Source organism: Sinocyclocheilus rhinocerous, unplaced genomic scaffold (assembly GCF_001515625.1).
Source record: "Sinocyclocheilus rhinocerous isolate Xijiao unplaced genomic scaffold, SAMN03320098_v1.1 scaffold30, whole genome shotgun sequence".
NCBI classification, from domain to species: Eukaryota; Metazoa; Chordata; class Actinopteri; order Cypriniformes; family Cyprinidae; genus Sinocyclocheilus; species Sinocyclocheilus rhinocerous.
In genome coordinates this window covers 107907-133366 of record NW_015657838.1, presented here as the reverse complement: position 1 = coordinate 133366, position 25460 = coordinate 107907, and the positions used below count along the sequence as shown (strand labels likewise).

The 25460-nt window shown below is 38.2% G+C and overlaps 1 protein-coding gene across 3 annotated transcripts in view; it reads left to right on the top strand.

The window, feature by feature from the left end:
* Positions 1-25460, top strand: part of LOC107721601 (partitioning defective 3 homolog B-like) — a 334485-nt gene that overhangs the window by 203828 nt on the left and 105197 nt on the right. For all 3 annotated transcript variants that reach the window (XM_016529701.1, XM_016529700.1, XM_016529699.1), the window contains exons 17-18: positions 19943-20152; positions 24221-24446. In XM_016529701.1, the coding sequence (XP_016385187.1) occupies positions 19943-20152; positions 24221-24446 (436 nt within the window). The remainder of the gene's footprint in view (positions 1-19942; positions 20153-24220; positions 24447-25460) is intronic.

Here is a 25460-nt window from a genome sequence, read left to right as displayed (position 1 = left end):
GTAATACATCTTTCAAATCTGTAAAGACTCTACGTTTATTTGTGTGCTCTCACAATAACAAAAAACTTGCTTTTGTAAAATAATGAAAGCAAACAGGAAGCGCTTTCTGCTGTCTCGGTCTGTGAACTTGAGCGCGAAACACCGTGTATGTCTTTACCTTACAGACATAAAAAATATATCTATAGAGAGTGAAATGTCTACTTTCAAATGAACTAATTCAAATGGAAAACAAATATTCTCAGATTATGTAATCCGTATGAAACCTGCATACAGACGCATCACTACTGCGGAGATGACGAGTCAGTGTTGCCGACTTCATCTCATAAAACAAAAACAAAGAAAGCACTAGTTTATTCAAATATTAAAATGTTAATGCAGTCTCCGTACTGTTTTTGCCGGACACATTCATAATCATTACTTCTGCCGGTGCGCTGTGCCAAGCTTTATGCGTGTGCTTGAGCACTTATTAGGCCATGTAGGCAATTAAAGGCTCATTATAATGATTTAAATGGTTTATTAATAAACGTGCGATTAGTCGACTAACGCTTAAAATTAACGACTACAAGTCTACCAGAAAAATCCTTAGTCGAGGACAGCCCTACTGTAAATTATACGTTCTTTTTCACTTCAAAAAAACTGTATACTACTGTAAAATTACATGACCCTTTGTATGAAAGCATGGTAATTTGCATATGGGACTTGAATCGAAATTACTAAAGATTCTCAGGACACTAATATATTGCCTATGTACCAACATATAATATATGCTCGTTTCGATCATCAGAAGGCGAATTCCTAGATACTAAACATGGTAGGATTACATATAGGCAAGATGACAGGAACGAGTGGTTCCCTCATAAGCCTGCATAAAACAGTATAAAATCTCAAAGACAACATACACCATGACCTGAAGGATATGTGTGTTCATTCAAAGAAAGGTTTTCCTATTAATTAATTAGAGAAGAGTCCATTTTTACTGTGCACTGTGTCTTTCCTATGGAAATTGTAGTGAGAGGGGTAATTCTCAACATGCCATTAGGTCGTAAATGGATCTGGTCTAGCAGAGGTGTCGTGGTTGCCATGGGGACCAGGGTCCTGGGCCTCATTCACAGACAACTTGGCACCCAGTATGTTTATTGGGTGAGGGGTCTGTGAATGTTTGTTAATCTAATGAATAATTGATTTGTTAAATCAAATGAAAAATTGTGTTTTTGATTGGTCCAGACGCTACAAGACTAATGCCATATATAGAGATCAGAATATCATAAAGATTTAGAGATGGGCCAGTTAGTAACTACCCAGAAACTGTGAAAGTAGCATGCTAACAACCACTAAAAACACCTTAGCAACCTCATAGCAATGGCTGAATAATGACACTATTGCCTTCTGTTGAGCTGCTTATTGCGGAATTGAATTTATTTCATAATTGATGAACTTTGCAACATTGGCACAGTTATTGAACTGAATTGAAACAACACTGAACTAAACTGAGATGCATAATGACACTATTGCCTTCTGTAGAGCTCAATTCGTTTTATAATTGATTGATTTTAGAACAGCAGCACAGTTACTTTCCTGTTTATTAATGCAAAGCTGCTTTGATACCATCTGTAAAAGGTGCTGTATAAATAAATATGTCTTGACATATCTTATTCATCTTATTCACTATGTATTTATTGTAAATGTAGCTTCTGCAACAATGTAATTTTTCATGCCAATTAAGCTTATTTGTCTCTGAGAGACAGAAACATTTCACTCATAAATTGAGTTTGGGTGAAAACTCAAGTTATGTGGGACGTGACATTGGTTTCTGTAAGCCGATTGGCTATAACTCCCTGCACATCATTGTAGTCAAGACAAAGGATAAGCTAATTTTTCCACACAATAGCACATTGTTTCAAACCCAGAATCGCTGGTGCCAGCCAACACACACAGCATCTTCAAGTTATATTTGCTGCTGAGTCAATAAGCTTTCACACATTTGAAACAGACAATTATGAAATAATTATCCCTCCACCCCTTTCTGATTGATTTGCCACAAATTGCTTTTGTTCTTCTTTTGTATGTCTAAATCCTTTCCTTTCACTCGATGCATCCACATCTCTGAGTGCATCTAGTATGTGAAGTTAGTGTTTGTCTTTATGTCTGATTGTTTTTGTATCTACATAGGCAGTTTTTAAGCTAGCTTTTTTTTAAGCTTGTGCAATCTATCATCACATGTCGGATCACAGCCCGCTGAGAGCCGTATTTGGCCTTCTATCTCTCGTCTGCTGGGAAAAATTGACCTCATGAAAAATGAATAGGATTATTTAAAAGAGATTGCAATGTAATGAAAACCTATTACAGTGTGCTAGGCTGCTGCTAGCTCGTCGGCGTTTGCCTCTCTCCCTTCAAATCCTTTTTCTGTGGGTTACCCGTGCCTATCGCTTGCCTCAATTTAACATCATATCATATTTGTCACAGGCACAAACCCCTATAGTCCAGCTCTCAATAATTACTGTAAATCTCTGCCAATTTCCTGCCCCTGTATTTGTATTTGGACACGTACACAAGACACTTCTGGAGTAGCAGGGTTTAAACAGAAACAAGTCGGCTAATGTAAACCATACAGGCTCTCCAAAGCCAGCATGTCTTTTTCTCTCCCTCTTTTAGTGGTTTAGATGGAATTTTAGGGTGTTGGAGTTTCATTTATGATTTATTTTTTAATGTAGTTGGTTCTGAATGTGTAGAGTTTTATGTTAGCACTATAGCTGGCAGCATGCAGCCGCAATGTGAACAGTATTGATGCTAGATTGACTGCACAGATATCTGTATTGGCTTTAAATGGAGATTGTGGTTAGAACTTGAGAGCAAAAGTTATTAACAACAGGACAGAAGAGACTCTCTCTTTCTGCCTCTCTGTCCTGTGGTAATACTCTAAATGAATAGCATGCCCTGTGGTTGTGTGGTTTTACGTTGTTTACCAGTGTGTGGAAAAAAGAGAGCGCTGTGCTTTTTTTCTCCTGATGTAAGCAATCTTCACTCCCTCCAGGTGTGCAGAAAGAGCATATGCTGCCCATACGCATACGCACACGTATGCATAAATCCCCCACACACATAGAGAGATTAAACTCTTGCATCTTTGGTGTACCCCAGCAGTAGCAGTAGAAGTATGGTTCAGCATTTTATCTTATTTCATTATTTTATTTTATTATTTTATTTTTAGTTTAGTTTTATTTTATATTTTTGTTTTGCTTGTTTTGTTTTATTTTTTGTTTCCTGTTTGTTTATTGTTTCATTTAATTTTTTTTATTGATTTTATTTTATTTTATTTTATTTTGCTTTGTTTTGTTTCATTTCGTGATTTGTTTCATTTTGTTTACTTAGTGGATTCAAACAGACATTCAACAATATCATATTGTCATAAATGTCATAAATCATTTTGTTCCAAAAATAAAAGGAACTGTTCAGAATAAGATCTCAGTTCCCAACTCTAATTAGCACTAGCGATTAAAATGTAACCTGAGTGAGGAGGCCTTACTTAATCCCAGAGTGCATCTGTCTCCCTCCATGGTAGATGAAATCAGTGTGTATGCTTTGTCAGAATTCAGGTAATGAATGCACTCTCGCTTGTTTTGAATCAGTGCAGACTCACACACTCATGCCCACAGCTGTATCCGGTCTGACTCCAGTGCCCTGCTGATAGACTTGTTCCGTTGTGCTTCTGTCTGATGGATTGGCCCCTGAGGGCCATGTGTAGACCCCTGTAGAGAGCATGCAGGCCATGTGGGTCTAGAGAACAGAGAGTGTGATGTGCATAGGAGGAGACCAAAGGGTTTCATACGTAACATCTTGATTCTTTCACTCCAGCATGTGTACTGCCTGAAGCTTGGTTTGGATGATGGTGAAACTCCACAAACACTGCCTCTCCTTTAAAGAAAATCCATTACAGTCTTTGTCCAGGAGGTCTCACTGACAGTGAAACTTAATGCATAGCAGTGAAAGATGTGGTTTAACATGTAGTTTATTCTAGTGTTTAATGGATGTCAAATTCTGGCCTACACTGGAGGAAAAAAAGTGTAGAATTTGCTTTGAAACGGTTTCTTTTTTGAGTAAGACAAGTAACATATTGAAATAAACACAACATTTTGAAGTAGAAAGAGTGAAATAGTACTTTCTTGTAAAATGTATTCCAATGATATTTATATTATTAACAACTCTGTAAAAGAGGGTATATGTTTTTTTTTGTTTTGTTTTTTTTTTGCATACCATTTTCTCAAAATAATATTTTATTATATTTTATTATGAACATTTGTTGACATTGGTCTAGTACTTTCTTGTAAAATGTATTCCAATGATATTTATATTATTAACAACTCTGTAAAAGAGGGTATATGTTTTTTTTTTTTTGCATACCATTTTCTCAAAATAATATTTTATTATATTTTATTATGAACATTTGTTGACATTGGTTCATTGTATGCATGGATTGCTGTACTATGGCTTTCTCAAAACCAAGTGACCTTTCTAGGCAGCTTTATTTGGTCTAATAGTCTTATCTAGGAGTGAGTCTTATGCCCAAAAATGCTTTTTATGTAGGCAACTAACTGGATTTTGAGGCAGGCCAGTAAATGGACCAAACGTGTGTGTGGCCCATGAGATGCTGAAACATGTTTCCACCAGATGCTCACTACATCCCGATGCCTACTCCCTTCATCCCTCAGTGCTCTTCTCCACACCCTCTCACTCTTCCTCTATAGTGTGATCCTCAGTTCAGTGACAGTTAAATGAGTGAGATGATATTGGGCTTGGGGTCTTTCCCCGCTCATCTTTCTTTCTCACTCTATCCTCATACATCCTATGTTTTGGGAAAGTATCGCTCTCATATGGGACTCCCACAGAGAACACGTGACCTCTGACCTGTTGAGGAGTTATAAGCTGTGTTCCATTCAAAGTCGGATGTGGGACATTCCTACTTAATATCTCCAGCTTCCGACCGTAAAACGTTCCGTCTTATGAAGATGAGACAAAACAGAAGAGCAGTGCTAGCATTTGTTTTGCAGGTGTGCAATTATCAATGGAGATGGCTTTTGCACCCATTTCATTGTTTACAGTATTAATTAATTTATTCCTTTTGAAATCTGCTAAAGAAAACAGTGTACTGTACTGTTTGAATGATCAATTCTGAATTGAAGAAAATAACTCATTATAATAGAGGTACGTCTAGGATGCTGGTTAGTTCTTGGAAAAACTCTGCTTCGAGAAGAGAGCTACAGCAAATCAATGTTACGGTTTAGTTTGGTACAACAGTATAATTTGGAGATTAAATAAGTTTTGCATTTCCAAGTAACGTTAGTAATAAATGTTACTAACATTTACAACTTGTCATTTTTATGCTTGAATGCACATATATGCTTTCAGTATATCCATGGAGTGCTGCAGGAATGACGTAAGTTTTGTAGGCCAACCCGGAAGTAAGCATCACCCTGGTTCTCTCGCCAAAACCCAATAGGATGTTTTCATTGGCTACACAAATGAACACAACTTGTATGAATTTTGAAGCATAAATACAATTGCCAGAAGTAAAATAAGCTAAATAAGCTAAAGTCAACATCACCACCATTAAGCTTCTGACAACTCTTTTCATCTTTTTGTAAAATCTGCAAGTTTGAGTTAGAATAGTTTGCAAGATCATGAGTATAAACTAAACTGTAAAAGCAGACTAGTGAGTAGATGAGTTTTATCTGTTTGGTGTGATGGTGTTTAAATGTCCCCAACAACCTCCCATTTAGCAACTGCCTTTCTCAAGAAACGTAAAATCACAATACTGGTGCATTTTATGTTGTAGAATAAAACATGAAAACATATCTTGAGAAACTTATATTTCTGTTATATTCGGTTATATTTTTGTTGTTTACATTGTTTGTGCTAGATGATGAAAGGTTTTAAAATGTTTTGAATAGAGTACATGTACAATACTGCACATGCTCTTTTTAAGTCAGTCTTTATCGCCAGGTCAGATTTTTAAGTCAGATTTCGGCCTGAACTTCCAAATTGGAAGTCTGACATCTAATAATATTCTGTTACACTTTTCCAAGTAGTAGGTTGTAAATTCAGACTTTCCAAGTTGAATTGAACACAGCAATAGGGCTTACATGACTGTTGAATATGTCACTGTGGTCCACAGTGGCCTTTTCAGAATTAGTTTTTTCTTCTTTTTATTTATTTCGCCATCTCTGTGTGTGTCTGTGCTTTTGTTTTTTTGTGTGTGAGTTTTCCCAGTAGCGTAAAATCCAGGCGTGGGGTATTGACTCTTTTTTGGCATATGCAGTTTTCTGTAGAGAGACTGTAGTAAAAAAGGGGATTGGTAATACGTTTAATAAACCAATCCATTTTGTGGATGTTTTACTGATGCCCAGACTAATGTTTATTGACGAGATGTGAAGGCTTTGCTGACTAGGTGGGTTTGGTAAAGCTTGGCTCTGGGAAAAGGCCCCAATGCGTCTTTATGAGCTTTGACATATTTAATTAGCAGGATGGTCTTAAGAGCCCCTCGCTCTGGGCTTTTAATCTCCCTAAAACCTTCTCGGCGCTGGGTTCCCGTTCTCCTTCCTGTTTTCTCTCACGTTGTGCTCTCTCTCTCCATCACTCCTCATATTCCTCCCTCTTTCTGTGCCCCGGCCTCTCTTGGCAGCCGTGGTCCCACACACACGTGATTCCTAGCCTCGGAATCCAATTCCCATCAAAATTGTGTTACACCTCCAGCTCCGAGAGCTCCCATAACTCTCTCTGGCCAAGCAGCTCAAGGCAATAATCTGCATTCAGCCACCAGATGCGGGACACATTCCAACACAATAAGGACAATGTTTTCTCCTCACAAGTTTTGATTCCCTGCGCTTATTCAGCGCCAAAATTCTATAATAATGCATAGTATGGTAGCCAATATGATCCTGTGTCCATTACGGTGGTCCTGATTCGCCACACCCAGCAATAACCAAACCTGAACCCGGTACGTTCCAGTGAATCTTAAGCGTATTGCTGCAGAATCTCTTTTTTTGGTGTGTATTTGGTCTATGTGTATATATTTACATACTCTTTTCCAAAACCTAGCATGCCGCCCGCCTAGACAGCACTTTAAGGTGTCATAAGTGCATTTCCACCATAAAGCCTGTTTCAAAAGGTAGGGAGGAACATATGATTCCTTCATTTTGAGACCTCATTTTGACCAAGTTCTAAATGTCCAGTCACATCTACTGTTTCTCGGCGAATTTTCACAGGTGAAATCCAGTCATTCCAATAGGAATCCACACAAGCGGGAATGTTTTGTTAGGGCAAAAGATTTCCCCATGCAGATTTTGCATTGGGTTCAAGTTAGTCACATGAATTTGCAGCAATTACCAGTTGAAAGCTGCTTGGTTTGAAAGTAGCTTCTGTGTGAACTGTGCTTCATCTCTACACTATTGACATTGGACCTTTTCGCCTGTGAAATTTTGTTAATTTTCTATGCTTTGTGCATTGTGTGTTTTGATGTTTATTAGTGAATCTGACTGTTGGCTCAGCAACTTAAAACTAATGTTTAATTTTGTTGGTCTAAATTGAGAGTTGCTTCTCTTGTGTGATTTTGTGAGTACCAGTACTTTTGTATGCCATTTGCAGTTTATGCCTATGAAGAGAGCCCCGAATCAGTCACTTTTGATGTAAATTTTTACATATTCAAAGCCATATGGTCAGAGATATGCGCAGATAGGCAGGTTTTTGGACAGTTCCCCAGACAGACACCAGCTCTCTTTTTCTCCCTCAAATGTGGTTTCTCTCCCCATCTCTCTCTGTCTCCTTCTGAGTGTATGAGACTAGTCGAATCCACTTCCTCTGAGTGGCCACTTCCTCCTTCTCCTTCCTCCTTAATTGCAGTGAAGTGCAGATGAAAGAGAGGAGAGAAGGAGCATGAGATTTCTTTCTCTTTAAAGCCTCAGCTCTTGAGCGCCATAGCCGAGTCTTGCTTTCTATTATCAGACTCTGCATGCGTATGTGTGTGTGTGTGTGTGTGTGTCAGGCAGATGAGGTCTTTTGCCAGCACTACAGGGAGAGCATAACGTAAGAGCAAAGCACCCTGGGAAATCTATTCTCCCTCTGCTTTGGCCTGAATACAGAGACCACAGGTCCCTCCACACCCCAATACCACAGCAGCCTTTGGTCCAGAGCAAACACTCCAACTTTCCTTCTCAAGTCATGGAAAAACCCTCCGTTGCCAAGGCCAGGAAACACTTTGTTTGGAAAATTTGAATGTCTTATGATTTTTAATATGCCGGAAAAATAAAGCCAAGTCACAAAGCATCTCACGCAGAGTCAGTGAGAAGTATGCCATCTGAAGCAGTTGTGATGAAAGACAAGTTTATGCTTCTGGAAATGAAGGAAATTGTTATTCAGTGGGAAATAAATCAAATGAGAGGGATTACTAGAGCAGGCCTGGAGAGTACAAGCTTTATCTTGAAGGAATAGTCCATCCCAAAATTGACTCACCCTTGTGTCAGTGGTCACACTGATTTTTCCCATACTTCAAAACCTCCAAGTGAGCATGGGTGTCTAAAAAGCATGATAGGATTACATCACACAAGTCAATTGGACTAGTCTAAGACTTCTGAAGCAATGTGATTGATTTGAGCAGGGCTCAGCATTAAATATGGCCCGCTAGCCCGGGGCCAGTGTGAGAGAGTTACAGGCCAGTTGACAGAACTCTCATTTGTCATTTTGGGCAGGTGCTGTGATGCCATAAAGTGTATGTTTAAAAATCTTGTGCATCCATTTTCATGCTTTGCAAAACTGTGATGTACACTACCATTTGAAAGTTTTTTTGAAAGAAACTAATACTTTCGATACGGTTCGTTTGAATCAATTCAGAGCTTAAGGTCTGTAAACCCCTCCCTTCCATAAGCCTACTCTGCTCTGATTGGTCAGCTGGCCAAGTCTGTTTTGATTGGTCTTTCCGTATCTATTGCGTGTCGTAAACGAAACGCCCATTTCCATAATAAATTTTTGGGTTAAAAGGTGTAAAAAAAACATTAAAAAAAGGCATTGCCATTTTCATGCTTTGCAAAACTGTGATGTACACTACCATTTGAAAGTTTTTTTGAAAGAAACTAATACTTTCGATACGGTTCGTTTGAATCAATTCAGAGCTTAAGGTCTGTAAACCCCTCCCTTCCATAAGCCTACTCTGCTCTGATTGGTCAGCTGGCCAAGTCTGTTTTGATTGGTCTTTCCGTATCTATTGCGTGTCGGAAACGAAACGCCCATTTCCATAATTAATTTTTGGGTTAAAAGGTGTAAAAAAAACATTAAAAAAAGGCATTGATATTACCTTAGCAATTCGAGCCTGAGTCCGAGGATGATATAGATGCACTCGCTCAACCGGAAACTCCATCGCAAGCACGACTTGATCAGGACGTTTCTCAGTGGTAAGTTTAACATTTGTATGTGGTATTCTACATGATATGTTATTATTATTATTATTTACTTATTTGAGGTGCACACGTGGGAACTGTGTTAGAATGCCCAGTGAGGCTGACAACCTGTGCTGTCACGAAGTATGACAGGTAGTATAATAACTATCCAAGATTAGAAAAACAGTCCTCGGTAAAATGACGAGCGCACAACAAAAGGTTCTCATTGTATTGCTGTGGTATCGTGGAAAAAAAAACACTGATTCTTCACATCATCATCCTTAGGCAATGAAAACAAAACACACTTGCTTTCACAGCGCAGAACACAGCGTCTTTCCGACATGATATAAACACACTAACTAGCGGAAGTGTTTGTGGGCAGGTAAGAGTGTTTGTATTTCACGGGCAGGCGGGGATTATGCAAATGTGCTACCTAGTGACATAGATCGGTAACAGGTAAAAGATTCGAAAATATAACGACTCGTTAAGGCGATTTTTAACCTAACCCTTTTGCAAGTATAAAAAGTAATTGTTAAAAAATGATCTCTTGGGGCCATTAAAACTTTTGGCAGATGAAAAGAAAACTACTGGCCTGACAAGCAGAAAACATCCTGACTATTAGGAAAAGCAGACTGAAGTTTTAGTCGTCATTCATTGTTAATCTTCCATATCTTGGCTATCAGATTTCATTTTTTGTGAATGTGAGTGTTCAAAACTTGTTTGATGTCAACTTCAAACCTGGCATGACAGGTACAGGTAGATACAGTAAATGTGTTTTTTTTTTGGACAAACTGTTCCCTTAAAGAAGAACTGTGGTTCATTAAAAAGTAAATATATACAGTGGGTACGGAAAGTATTCAGACCACCTTAAATTTTTCACTCTTTGTTATATTGCATCTCTCTCTCTCTCTCTCTCTCTCTCTCTGAGAAATGAAAAAATGTAAATGTTCTTCTCCGCTCAAGATCAGGCCTGAGACCAGGAGTTTTTATTGCACAGCGGTGTGTATCAAAGTAATATCCAGCACCTGCTCAAGGCAACAGTAAACAGAATATTTGCGCCTGTGAGTTTGACTCCTCATCCATCTCTGTCTAAACAGCTTAGGGCTAAACCACTCAAACTCCCCACTCATCCAGACCCTCGCTGAGACATGGAAGGTCACACACCGCACCAGTCAGAAACCAGTGAAAATATGATTCCCCTCTCTCCAAACTAAAGGTATCGATTTTCCCTTCTAATATCAGTTTGAACTCTAGTGTTTTATGTCCCTGTGTTGTAGATGCATTCTTAATGAACAGTTGCCCTTGTCTTCTGATCATCTTCAGATGTGTAAAATGCCACTAGTTTCAAACAGGCCTGAGTGAGCATGTTAGACAGACAATACAAATTAAAACAAGATGTCGGAGATGATGCGATCTCGCTGACTGAATGTGCTTTCCCTTTCTACTAATAAGACACATACTGTATGCAGAAACTGCTGGCATACTCAAATAACATAGGACATCGTGCCAAACCTCCTGCCTTCAGGAGGGAATGTTTATTCAGATTCGATAAATATGATGCATTCAATGTCAAACAAAGGAAATATTGGTTGCAACTTGATCGGTTTGTCTTTAACCTTGAGAAAACTCTACACTGAGAAGAGCAATATGATTGGACAAATTGTTTCTCTTAACCATGATTGGTCAGTATTTATGCAGCTATCAGTGTCTAGCTGTGTTTGAAAGATTTGTCGTAAATCTTTTACCATTAAACAGCTTGTTTTATTCAGTCATTCATCTAACAGCAAAGTTAAAAACGCTCACACGCCCCGAGCGAGGAGCTCACAGATGCGTTTCCTTGCTTTTGTTTTTCTTTGCAGATCCAGACAGAGGAAAAACACTGAATATCTGTCTGGGGTTTAACCGTTATGACAAGAACATAAACAGAAACAGACCAGGAAATTTAGTGGAATTAAATTGGCAAGAATGAAAGCTTGATGCAGGCTGTGTGCACAAGTGTGTTATCATTTGTATTGCAGATGGAGGAGATGTCAACATTTCAGATGTTGTCTGTGCTGTGCTGTGATGTGATGTATCTAAGTGTGTTTTCTTTGTTTTTTATAACAAAGAAGTATAACAACAGTGGTTCTCAAGTTGGTCACGACTAAAACAGATTTTGCCAACAAGGTTTGTGGACAGCAAGGAGGAAAAAAAGCTAAATTTAAATAATAAAAATGCAATTATTTAAATGGCCGTACTTTAAAAAGACTTGAAAAATAATGACTGAAATAAAAAAAATAAACAATGATCAGAAAAAAGTACAATAATGTGTAATATCGTCATAGTTTGATTCTTGAAGAAAAAACTATTGAGAAGCACTGTGCTATACAGTATTTCAAATGCTTTTAGGGCATGTGTGCTGAACAGGCACTTTCAAACTCTGTTTCTCCTCACCTCCAGCACCTCTAAATGTTCAAAGACTTTGAGTCAGGAGATTTCTCTCACTCACAAACACACGCGCACACACACACACACACACACGGAGAGACAGACAGGCAGGTGTGTTGATTGAGAGACAGATAAATGCTTACTGTCTATAACAAAGATCTCTCTCTCTCTCTTTGGCTCTCATTGAGTGGTTTCCCTCTCTCCATATATCACTCAGTCAGGAGCTGGGATGCTTTCCAGAACCTCCTCTTGAACAAACATCAGGCTTTTACATCTCTGTTTCTCTCCAGAAGTCATATCCTTCCAGAGCAGATCTTCTCTGTATGTGTGTGTGCAGCTTGTTTCATATACTGCCACACAACACTCTTCTGTCCCTCATTACATTTAATCCTGAATGACCATGAAACCAAAATTGACAATTCTTATTTTTCGTGAAATGTTGCTCTGGGAAATAAGATTGTCTAGTGGCCAGATGAGTTTCAATCTGTCTTTTCCAGCATCCTGTCACTCAAGTGAAATGATTGCAACAATTAGCATCCAACAATCCAATCAATTCCCACTGGACAAATTATAGTTCCACCCAGCATTTTGTGTGGTTCAATAAGCCGTTTCTCTTGGATATACATCACAGTAGAGAAGAAAAGTTGGTAGGTTAATTTCATGCTGAGTTTAAACCTCAGTTTAAGGCCACTTTTTAGTAAAAGTTTTGTAATTTTGTGATTGTAGTTTTGTAATTTTTAACCCTGGGTTATGAAATCCTGTTTGAGACCAAGATTAGACCAAGCACTAAAGCTTTTTGAGGGACTAGACTAGAGTATTACAGTAAGTTGTTTAGGTACAGACAACCAATCATAAACTGCCTCATTAAATACTCATTAAATATTCATGTTCTTTGTACAGTCAGAAACTTTGATTTGCTGTTTATTGTGAGCATCTGAATGAAAACTCACGATACAACGATGGCAAACACGTCAACTGGAGTTATGCATTTTTGTGTTTCAGTAGCCAGTGTGAGCTATTCAGGTCAAAGCATTACAAACGGTAAAACATTAATGACTTGCATATCTTCTAACAGCCTTTTGCTCAGTGGAATAAATACAAAATCCTGACAAAGCTTCATGTTTTTGAGAGACAGAGAGATGGTCTGGTCTCGTATACAATACTGTTGGGTTGGTAATATGTTTTTGGAAGAAGTCTCTTATGCTCACCAAGGCCAAATTTATTTGATCAAAAATACAGTAAAAACAACAATATTGGGAAATACGGTATGTTTATGGTATATTTATTAGGATTTTTTTATGAAAAATTCAAAAGAAAAGCATTTCTTTGAAATGGAAATCTTTTGTAACATTATAAATGTCTTTGTTGTAACTTTTCGATCAATTATATTACATAATATTACTTTTAGGTAAGTGAGAGTGACATATTGTGTGACGCATTGTTTGTCACTATATAATAAGCAAGGAAAAAATATTTAATCAATAATTCTAAGGACAGACATACTGTACATATTCATAAATATAATAGTTTCAGAAAATGCTCAAATCATCAGCCTTGAGCAGATGTGGCAAAAAGTGCATTTTGTACCCTGCTTGTGCAAAAGTCCTCTGAAGTTTGGCTGTGGTGAGTGCCGACTGTGCTGCTCATTGCCTGATGCGTCTCTTGTGTAATTTTGACTTTGAAAACACACAAGTTGCTGCCAAGCGCTGGCCTGTTGAGAGCCCTGATGCCACACTGTTCTCTCTCTCAGTCTCATTTGCGTGTTCCCGCACACTAATCTCTGTACACGATTGAGAGGGAGTTTGTTGTTGATTCAAGTTGAAAGCTGCCATATTTCGCTGATTGGAATTGATAGATTCATTTGCGCTCTTGAAAGCCATCTGTTTGTTTCTCTGTGTGCTAGTGCATTTCCCTAGGTGTACTTGGATGAATTTAGACATATCCAAATAAATGTTGAAGTCACCTCTTCTGGTGTGTAACTTTTATTCGCTCATCTTTGTTAGTCTCAGAGTTGATTGCAAAGGTGCTGCAGTGTTTTGTGTTCATATGATTGTTCAGTTAGACTGTGACTGAAAAGATCAGAAATAGACCAAGTGCTTGCAGCAAAAATTTGTCACTGTTAGAGTCAGAGACCAAAACTTCATTTTGAATCCGAATGTGTGGTGAATCATTAATCACATCTTTATAGTTGCAAGCTAAGAATTTGTATTTAGTGCATTGATGTGTTCATCTACTTTAATTAATATCTTAAGAAACAGTGGTTGTCAGCCTTTGTGACTAAAAGGCCCACCATTGTCCACAACAATATGCAAAGGCCCCATGACTTTTCCAGTTGTTTGTGATTTACTGCACAGCAAAATTGTCAGAGTTAATTCAACTCTATGAGAGTTAATTTTAACACTTTACTGGTGTATATATAATCCACACTGGCCCGAGTTAAATTAAAACTTTCAAAAGTGTTAATAAAGTAACACTGACTCAAGTTGAAGTCCAGTGTTAAGTTTCCACAGTCTGTGATGATTTGGGGTGCAATGTCATCTGCTGGTGTTGGTCCATTGTGTTTTTTGAAAACCAACGTCACTGCACCCGTTTACCAAGAAATTTTGGAGCACTTCATGCTTCCTTCTGCTGACCAGCTTTTTGAAGATGCTGATTTCATTTTCCAGCAGGATTTGGCACCTGCTCACACTGCCAAAAGCACCAAAAGTTGGTTAAATGACCATGGTGTTGGTGTGCTTGACTGGCCAGCAAACTCACCAGACCTGAACCCCGTAGAGAATCTATGGGGTATTGTCAAGAGGAAAATGAGGAACAAGAGACCAAAAAATGCAGATGAGCTGAAGGCCACTGTCAAAGAAACCTGGGCTTCCATACCACCTCAGTAGTGCCACAAACTGATCACCTCCATGCCACGGCGAATTGAGGCAGTAATTAAAGCAAATGGAGCCCCTACCAAGTATTGAGTACATGTACAGTAAATTAACATACTTTCCAGAAGGCCAACAATTCATTAAAAATGTTTTTTTTTATTGGTCTTATGGAGTATTCTAATTTGTTGAGATAGTGAGTTGGTGGGTTTTTGTTAAATGTGAGCCAAAATCATCACAATTAAAAGAACCAAAGACGTAAACTACTTCAGTCTGTGTGCATTGAATTTATTTAATACACGAGTTTCACAATTTGAGTTGAATTACTGAAATAAATGAACTTTTCCACGACATTCTAATTTATTGAGATGCACCTGTATTTTAAATAATTTTAAGTCATCTTGTGGCCCCCTTGGAAGTTTTCCGAGGCCCAGTGATGCCAGACGTATGATAATTATCGTATTTGTATGATAATTTTGACCTCTGTACGATGTATGATCAATAATGAAAAAAATCCCATAATGTACGATAATTTCATAATTTTATGACAATTCAAATGATGGTAGTTGTAGTCATAGGGCTTCTATATTCATACACGAAATCGGCTCATTACAGACACTCTAAATGCACTCATGCACACCTCAGAGTGTGTTAAGAATGCAGGAGGGTGCCCTGCTTTAAAGCCAACGAGCACTGTTGCGGTCCATAATGGCAAGAACCCCCTCAACATCTGGCAACACGCAGGCTTCCGATGACAGCGGCACAGATCTGTGGGGCCCGACACTCACACATTCAAAACCAGCCCTGCCTATGATCAGGCTCATAATGAGTTTCTGATTGATTGATACAATCTTTATTACATCAAAATAAGATGAAAGCTCTAACTGGGAGGGTTTCTCGTGCTGGTATGAGGGCGAGCTTTAATGGTGTGTGCTGGTTACCAGTGCAAGTGACCATCCATCACCCTGCACTCAAAAAGTGGCAGACCCCTCCACCCCACAGCCATCAGTCTCCAACAGTCAGCGACCTCTGCTACACCCCCTTACACATGCTAACCCAATAAAGGTGAACTGTAATTATGAGATGCCTTATAAAGGTCTGCCGTAGGCAATTATCAAAGCCATACATCTCCCCCTGCGAAAATATCATAACAGCCCAGGATTTCAGGTTTTTAATACCTGTGCTGCAGTGATGGATGCCAGACGGGGTGGCGGAGAACAGGTTTACTCTGTGTGTAGGATGTCAGAGAGCGTCTGAACTGTAAATGGCATGTGTCTCTATCCTCTTTTCCTGCCTGAATACACCGTTGAGTTTGATTGACAGACTCTGGTACATGAGGTATGTAGGAGTATAACTCGCAGAAAGCTGCTTCCTGAACCCTGCACTTATGAACCAAGAGTAAGTGTTTCTGAGTGTGACAGGAGAACACAAGTGGCACTAAGACAGCTGACCTTTCCGATTATACGCTCCACATTTCTCTTCTCTTAACTTCCACCACAGATTCATCTTTGGCGTGACAGACTGACAGAATGACCCTCTCTTTACAGTGTCTGTTAAATGTGTTTTGAAATAAAGTTAGTTCACTCGGCAGTCATTTTGGCAATGCCTCAGGGCAGATATTATCTATGTAGGTGATAGAGTGTGGTAGTCTTAGAATTCGAAAATAAGTGCACTTCTGGTTCCATCTTTCTGAAGTCAGTATGTTTTTTGAATGGGTTTTTGGTTAAATGTTGAAATAATACCTGTGATTATCACAAGCTCAGGATATTTATTGTCATGTTTTATTCTACAACATAAAATGCATCAGTAGCACCCCATTCATGTTTTTTTTGTTTGTTTGTTTGTTTTTAGTTGTTGTTGTTGTTGTTTATTTTACAGCTTTTAGTTGTCTTGAAAAGGTGTTTGCTTAAATATGCATACATTTCTGCTGTTTACAGTATAAACCACAATGGTATTGGCCATCTTAGTACGCACTGTTACCAGCACTACCACATACTTTTAAGAATGTAGTATGACAGTCATCTGGTACTATGACATTCTACAATAATAATTCTACTAATATCATTTTTGTCTTATACCAATACCTAAATGCTAAAATCTATTTTGAAATGTTTATTTCAAAATATAGTGCCTTAGTGCCTCACCACCTATCATTCATTCATTCATTCGTTCATTCATTCATTTAGGATATTTTTTTTAACTTTATAATGATTTAATTAAGATGTATTCTATGATAAAACTTTCTCGTTAGTCTAAAAACAGCTTATATTGAAGCCAATCTGTCAAAACTACAGGTTGTGGAATGTGCCACTTTATGATGTAATAGTGTGGCTAAACACCGCCTCCGCGGAAGAAGATCAACACCTGCTTCTACATCACTGCATGTTTAGCCCCGCCCACCGATTCACACACATAGTGGGTAAATAAGGAGTGAGGCAAACACAGGTCTACGCAGAAACCAAATGATAAAGATGCTCCGAAGACAACAAGACGCTGTTCATTGCCAAGTTGTGGAAAAACACAGTCTTTGCATCGCTTTTCTTCTGATCCCAACATTAGAAAAGAGTGAATGAACTTTATTTGTAATGAAGAATCAGACCTTGTCAGAAAGAACTTGGTCATTTGATCACTTCATTTTACCGCCGATTCGTTTACAAACAAGGCACAATTCAACAAAGGATTTTCAGAAAGATTGAAACTAAAAGACGATGCTGTGCGTAATAAATTAGATCCGACAGAAATGTCGCACCACACAAGCGTGAGTAACTGTTTTTATTACGTGATCACTATTGCTTTGTCTGTTATTACAGATAGTTTGATATGTACTGAGTATTAATGCATTTTTAACCTAAATCACAGCAGCGTCCATCTATGAAGGATGTAGCTGTCAAACACACACAGCTGTTAGCCAATCATAGCAGTGAGCGTTTACTTCTGAGTCTACAATCCACCACATCTATTCAAACAGGACAGTTAAAAACAGGACAGAAAATAGCCTATTACTTCTAAATTATGATGCTTTTTTATATAAAAATGTTGATAACATTATAAGTGGACCTCAGAGAACAGTACAAAATAATTAAAAAGGCAGTTCATGACCCCTTTAAGACATCTATACAATTTTTGAATACATTTATATTTATTTATTTTAGTTTAGTTTAGTTTTTTGCATTGCTCTTGCTCTTTGTATCTTCCTACTCAAAATCAGCATGTCATACATATGCACATATAAACCTTTTTGTCCTTTGAACTTTCATGAACTTTCATTTCTTGTCAAACTTCAAGGTGTGGCATCTGTTGTGATGTTATATGGAGACTCTCTCATCCAGCTGTGTCCCTATCTCCGTTCACCCTCCGTGTCTCTCAGCGCCCCATTCCTCATCTCTCTTTCTCTCTCTCTCTTTGTACCACATCCCAAATTATATGTGCATAAATTTCTCTCATGTCATAATCCTGAGAGCAGAAAGCATGCAGCTGGGCCGGGCTGGGCTCATCTCGTCTGGCCTTCTCTGGCAGTTTAGAGGCCACACAGATTAAACGACTGATCCCACTTCCACTTTCATTTAAACGACCATTAGCCAAACAAAAAAGGGGCCGGTGCCGGCAGCAGGCCAGGCTGATTGGAATTCCAGTGAGGCGCATCACCTGTCGATACGATGATTTCCTGATTCATGAATGCATTCTGGGAGCTGCAGTGCTTTAGCTAATGATTGTGTGTGTAGGAGATGTTTGGAGAAGGGTGGGGTCGACCAAAGGAAGGATGGAGGTATGCAGAGAAGGAAAGGAGGGAGATAAAGAGAGAGAGAGATGGTGCTTCTAATTGATGGAGAAACGAGTCCCGGGATTGAGCTCTCATCCATCATTCCCTGTGGAGGCGCATGTTTAAAAAGTCATTTTCATTAGAGGAGAGAGAGAGTGTTTAAAATTTTACACACACTCACAAACACACATACATACACTCACATACATGTTCAGTTTTATAAAGATCCACCTTTGGCACTTCAAACATTATTAACGTTTAGCTTTGTCTTCTTTCCAGAATGCCTTTGGGAAATGCTCCAATGGTCTCTATTGACCCACCATCTTTGATTAGCACTGAAACAAATGAGCGAGTCAGGAAAAAAAATTAACTTAAATGATTTTAGCAAATGGCTGCAATATAACAAAGAGTGAAAAATTTAAGGGGGTCTGAATACTTTCCGTACCCACTGTATATTTAATTTTATTCAAATTAATTTTAAAAAATGTGTGGAGAAGATTTTGGGCAACCACTGTATTAAAGTGTCGTCATGTGTTTTTTGTCCCCCCAATTTCCCACTTTGTCCTGTCTCAGTGAGTGGTGGGGTGGAGTTGGGACCCACGCTAGGCCTGAAGTTGACCCACCATCTTTGATTAGCACTGAAACAAATGAGCGAGTCTTTCATAAAGCGCTGATGCTAGAATTAAGTTTCCTAATACCAGTGCTTGCTAGGCAGCAAAAGGTCGTTTTAAAGTTTGAGTTTAGGTTAATGTCTTTGGTTTTGCACAAATGACAAATAAATGCAAGAAAGAAATGTAGTATGCAAACAGTATGATGACAGTTATATTTTGAATGGCAAACATTCTTTGAGTAAAAGTTAAAGAAATATTCCAGGTTCAGTAGAAGTTAAGCTCAGTCAACAGCATTTGTGGCAAAATATTGATTAACGTGACAATTTTCAATGGTTTATCCGCAAAACATAAAATACATGTATTAACACATGCAGAAAAATCACTCACTTATATTTTCAGTGTAACGTTATATCCAGTTTTACAATGCCATACAAGTTAAAACACTATAACGACTGTAAAAATGATTTAACCTGCTTCACAGCTCAAATTTTTTACAGCCCAGTTCAGTGTTTATACGTAAAACTTGTAAGAATCGCATTTAAATCCTCCAAAAATGGACCTCATTTATTTGTCTGTTTTTATGGTAATAACATTATGGCACAAATGCTGCCAGTTAACTTATTATTTTGAAGCATAATAAAGCATTGAAGAATAATTAAGTATATTGCTTCAATGAAAGATTTTCAAAGTTAAATTCGAAATTTCTTAATATCAAATTTGCAAAAACCAAAAATATTGCATTGATTTAAATTATCTAAAAACAAAGTTTAAATGGAGTATGGATTTTGGGCAACCACTGTATTAAAGTGTCGTCATGTGTTTTTTGTCCCCCCAATTTCCCACTTTGTCCTGTCTCAGTGAGTGGTGGGGTGGAGTTGGGACCCACGCTAGGCCTGAAGAAGTCCAGTTCTCTAGAGAGTCTTCAGACTGCCATGACAGAGGCCAAGAGAAACGAGCTGCTGCCCTTCCACAGGCCCCGGCCACACGTGGTGAGAGGGCGTGGCTGCAACGAGAGCTTCCGTGCAGCAATCGACAAATCATACGATGGCCCGCCAGAGGATGATGATGGTGAGCACTCACAATGCAGCAGCAACAGAGTCACAGAATCTAAAGATGCAATGTGTAATTTCTGCCACATTAGCAGGACCAGTTTGTTTTTGTTTTTTGTTTTTTTGAAAGAAATCTCCTGTGATCAAGTCTGCATTTATTTGCTCAAGATTACATATTTTTACAATTTAAATTAACTGTTTTCCATTTTAATATATATGTGATAGCAAACAGCCATTAATCTAGTCTTCAGTGTCACATGACTCTTCAGAAATCATTCTAATATGCTGATTTGGTGCTCAAGAAAATGTATTTTTATTATAAGTGTTGTGCTACTTAATTATTTTTGTGGAAACCATGATACCAGCATTTATCTGAAATAGAAATTTTCTAACATTATAAATATCTTTGCTGTCACTTTTGATCAATATAATGCATCCTTGCTGAATAAAAGTTTCACAAAGAAACTTACTGACTCTAAACTTTTGAATGGTAGGGTAAATGTTAAAAAAAAAGAACAAAAAATGAAATAATTATAAAAAAGTAAGTTGTGTTCCCTTTAGGAAATTGGTAGTTGCTATATTCCACATTTCACTTTGATCCCCATAGACTCCCATAAACCTACATCAGTATTTTTTGAAGTGATTGTGGATGTGAATGAGTAAAGTCAGTGACTGTCGAGGGAGTGTGATTGAGAGTAAAGTGTTTGGTTTTGTCCCTGTCATGTGCTTTCTCTTCCCACACACCAGCCTAATTGGCCCTTCCGTGAGACGACAGAATACAGACATGTGGCGAAAGAAGGAGAGAGTGTGAGAGAGGAGAGGATTATGGTCAGTGCGAACAGATACGGCACAGCTGAAGACTTAAGATCCCGTCTCATGCACACACACATCCCAAAGCAGTATCTAACTTCCCTATTCGTGGAGATCAAAATAAAACCGGAACTCTTCGTTGTAAGATTTTCTCTGAAATTTTAAACTAAGATGTGGTTCAATACTGCAACTTGGGATTGACCTAGTTATGAGTTTGTAGCTTCAAAACAAACTCATTAACACAGATTGTCAGGTTATTTACTTATTTGCTCATCGACGTGTGATTACATCTGCTGTTTACCTCGATGTGGAGATGCCAAACACACACTTACGTGTGCACACCGTGATGATCTGGTCAAAAAACAGCGGCAGCTTATTACTAATCACTGAGGACAGTAATTGGGCACACAGCGTTCCTCTCACTTCTCATTACCATCGCTGTTGTGGGATGATAATTTGCCTGTATTCAGAAAAAAGAGTTTAAACATCACATTTTAACCAGCCACTCTGTGTGTGTGTTTGTGTGTGTGTGTGTGTGTGTGAGTGTGAGAGAGAGATTATATACATACATTTATCAATCTATTCATGCATACCCTTGTGAAAGATTAGCATACTTTTAAAAAGAGTACATAAGGAAAAATATATACTTCAAAGGAATATATAATAGTTTGAAATGAAAGTAATATTTTCATTGCATATTAATTGCTATTAAATAAAAATGTATTATAGTTTAAATTTGTTACATTCAATAAGCTGAGTTTTTTTTTGTTGACCCACTTAAGTTGGACTTAAACTTTATATGTTATTTTATTATTACTTATATTGTCTATTAAATGTGCTTAAAGAGTATTGTTGAATGTACTGACAAGCATTTATGGTAAATTAAAATATACTGTAATGTAATTTCTATTGAAACATATATGCCATTTAAATTAAAATGGTTTAAAAACTGTATAGTTTTAATGTAATATCAAATAACAGTGTTAAAATTATAATCAAATACTTTACATGTGCTTTAGTATGTTAGCGAACACATAAAAATTAGTGTAATTTTAAAATATATATATATATAAACATATATATAAATATAAAATTATTGAACTAAAATCATTTCATTTTAGTGTGTATAGAATGTGTGTATAGAAATTCATGAAAGTGTGCTTTAAGTACACTGTAAGTACACTGCTGACTTTTTTGGCATTTTTGCTGATTTTGGAGAGATGGGTTTAGTGGATTTAAGCATAGTAAAATGTGTTAAACTTCATGTTTAGCTGAGTACTACAGTCTTGAAAAAATGAAAGCATGATCAAATTAGCCCAAATTATATAGATGATATATGAAGTGATCGAACCTGTAACTTCCAGTTGCAAGCCTTGAGCCTTAGCGACTACACCACCATCCTAAAGAGAAAATTAAGAGGATGCAGTCTTCTCGCATGAAGAAGAACCCATATAAATATCAAAGGCCATACATCAGTGAGGATGATAAACAGAGAGACATTTAAGGATGGGATTTATTTCCCTTTGAAATGGTTTCCATTAGTTCACTGAGCTCACAGAAGTGTCATTATAGCTTTATTATGTAAGGCTTTCAGAGCATAGGTACTGCTCTCTAAGTCCTCAAGCCCTGCTCTTTTAAAACGTTTTCATATTGAGACGTGAGCATGATGAGAAATATCTCCCCTTTTTTCTTTATCCTTTCTCACCATTTTTTTTCTCTGGCGTTCGGCATTGTGTTCAGCGGATTGATATTTACAATAAGCCTTTGCGCTGATCCGAACAAAAGAGTTTTCTGATGCATATTAGAGAAGTGGGAGCTGGAGCAGGCCTTTGAGGTTCCTCTGTGTCTCTGAATAATAGGGCGGCTGTACAGTCATTACCAAGCCACCCGCTTCAATGCTAGTTTAAACAGCGGATCGGCATTTGTTTGTGTAGAAATCAGGCCATGGGGAGACGGATGCTGCTGTTGGCCTTGGACTAAGCCTCAGAAGAACCGACTCAGTTTTTTGCATGCTTATATTTTTGTTTTATTTTGTTTATCTCTGTCATTCATGATGGAACTGGTTCAGAGTCATATTGAATGTAATGTATTCTGTATCACCACCAAACCAAAGCAAGTGGAGTTTATTTTTCATGACTTTACTGTTCCTCATTGGAGGTTAATGCCATGTAATGTAACAGGCACAGTCCTAACCTGCAGTAACTTTGGGTTAGTGTCTGACTCAAGTACACAGTGAAAAGTGTACACATTAAAAGATTTGGTAGTTCCAACTTGTATCATTGGTTATACCAATAGCTTTGTCAAAAGCCTTTGAGAAATATTGCGAAAATGTAATTGTCAATGTAATTTTCACAATTCTTTGTACCATTTGCCGTTGTATGTCTATGTATTGGTCTCCCTGGTCTCTACACATCAATATCGGCCATTGAAAAACATATTGGTCGACCAATACTTGCAAGCTTTTGGTTACAAACCCAGATCTCTCTTGTCTGTTCCTTCACTAATTTCCTTGTCTTTTCCCTTGTCATATTTTGGCCTGTAAGATACAACTAGCCATCAATAAATCACAGTATACAGGGCTGTCGGGACCTTCCCCTGAGCTACAAGTGGAGGGTTAGTAAGATGGCTGCTGTGAAGCTTATGAAAGACTGATGCTTTTTCGCACGTCTCCTCATCTCTCTTTTAACGTGCTTTCTGAGGCGGCCTGGTAAACGTGCATCTGCTCCCAGCACCGCCGCTACCGTCTGACAAACCTCAGAGCGCAGATACATAATGCAGCCGCGATTGATTGCCACACACACACACACACAGACACGCAGAGTGCCCCACAGTGGATAGCCAGTAACAGATGCTTATGTCAGCAGGTTCCTCAGTTACCCAAGCCTCTTTTTTCACTTTTTTCTATGCTTATCTTTACTCCCCATCTCTCTATCCAGTTATCCGTTTCCCTTGTTTATTTTTCCCTCTGATTATGATAATGTGAGCAACTGTTTGATGGTCCAGGGCAGATTAGCTGAAAAAATAGATCTTTTATATTTCCATGACTCGAGATATAGTCCACACTAGGACTAGGCGGTTTGAAGGTAAATACTGTGTGAATATAGAAATCTATGAAACCAGTTGAGGTTTTGCTATGCTCTTTATGCTATGGTAGATTATTTTCAGTTTATGTTATAGAAACACAAGAAATGTGTAATGTATATGATTTTGGTTGTGCTGCCCACTTGTAGGCCAGTGTATTCATCATATTTTTTGTTTGCTTGTTGTATTGAAACAGATGAGGGGTCGGACCAGAGCTCTGGACGAGATACTCCGGCCAGCGGCTCCTCCAGACAAGGTGCGGGAGACAATGAGGAGAACAAGAAAGTCAAGAAGAAGAAGGCCAAAGGCAAGAAGAAAGACAAGTTGAAAAGCAAAGGAAAGGAGAAAGAGAAGAAGAAATCAGATGAGGTCGGTGATGAGCTGGATAAGAAGACCAAGAAGAAAGGTTTCGGGTTGCTGAGGCAAGACTACTGTTCTTTGTGTTTGTATTTGCTTTCGTCCGTTCCTCTTCTCTTCTGTCTTTGTTGTTGTGTGTCTCTCTTAAAGGGACAGTTCAAATGAATCAAAAAAATAGTTTTCTCACCCTTATGTTTTTCCAAACCTGTATGACTTTCTTTCTTCTGTGGAACATAAAATGTTGTTTTGAAATATATTCTCTTCACTCTTTTTTTCATGCAGATACACTGAATGAAGACTGACGCTTTCAAGCTTCAAAAAGACACAAAAGCACCATAAAAATACCATGAAAGGTGGTCCATTTGACTCGTACACTATATTCTGAAGTCATGCAATAATTTATTGTGATAAATAGTTCAAAATGTTTTTATTCACTGATTTACTGGATTATTGAGTCAGCGAGAATCGTGCGACTCAGTTTGGTGAACAAATAATTCAATTTTGTAAATCAGATCAACAACATGTATTGTATGAATAACAAAATTTATTTTATGGCAGGGGTCACCAAACTCTGTTCTGAAAGGCTGGTGTCCTGCAGAGTTAAGCTCCAACTTGCCTCAGCACACCTGCCTGGAAGTGTTCCTAGTAAGACCTTGATTAGCTGGTTCAGGTGTTTGATTAGGTTTGAAGCGAAACACTGCTGGACACCGGCCCTCCAGGACCGAGTTCGGTGACCCCTGTTTTATGGTGTTTTTGGGTCTTGTATGAAACTTGAAAGCTCCAGTCCCTGTTCATTGTAATTTCATTCAAAGAGTGATTATTGTGTATTCCACCGAAGAAAGAAAGACAGGTTTGGAACGATGTGAGGGTGAGTAAATTCATAAATTTTCATTTTCATATGAAGGCTGTTTCAGCTGTGAACAGTTTCTCCCACACATGTAAAGGTCATGATGGATGACTGTTGATTTGACGCACATGCTAAACTGCAGCGATGGGTCGCTGGTCGGTCACATGTCGTGTGACGGAATTTTGGCCCGTACTGCTGTTGGGACGCTCTGTTGGCTTACGCTCACGGTTGA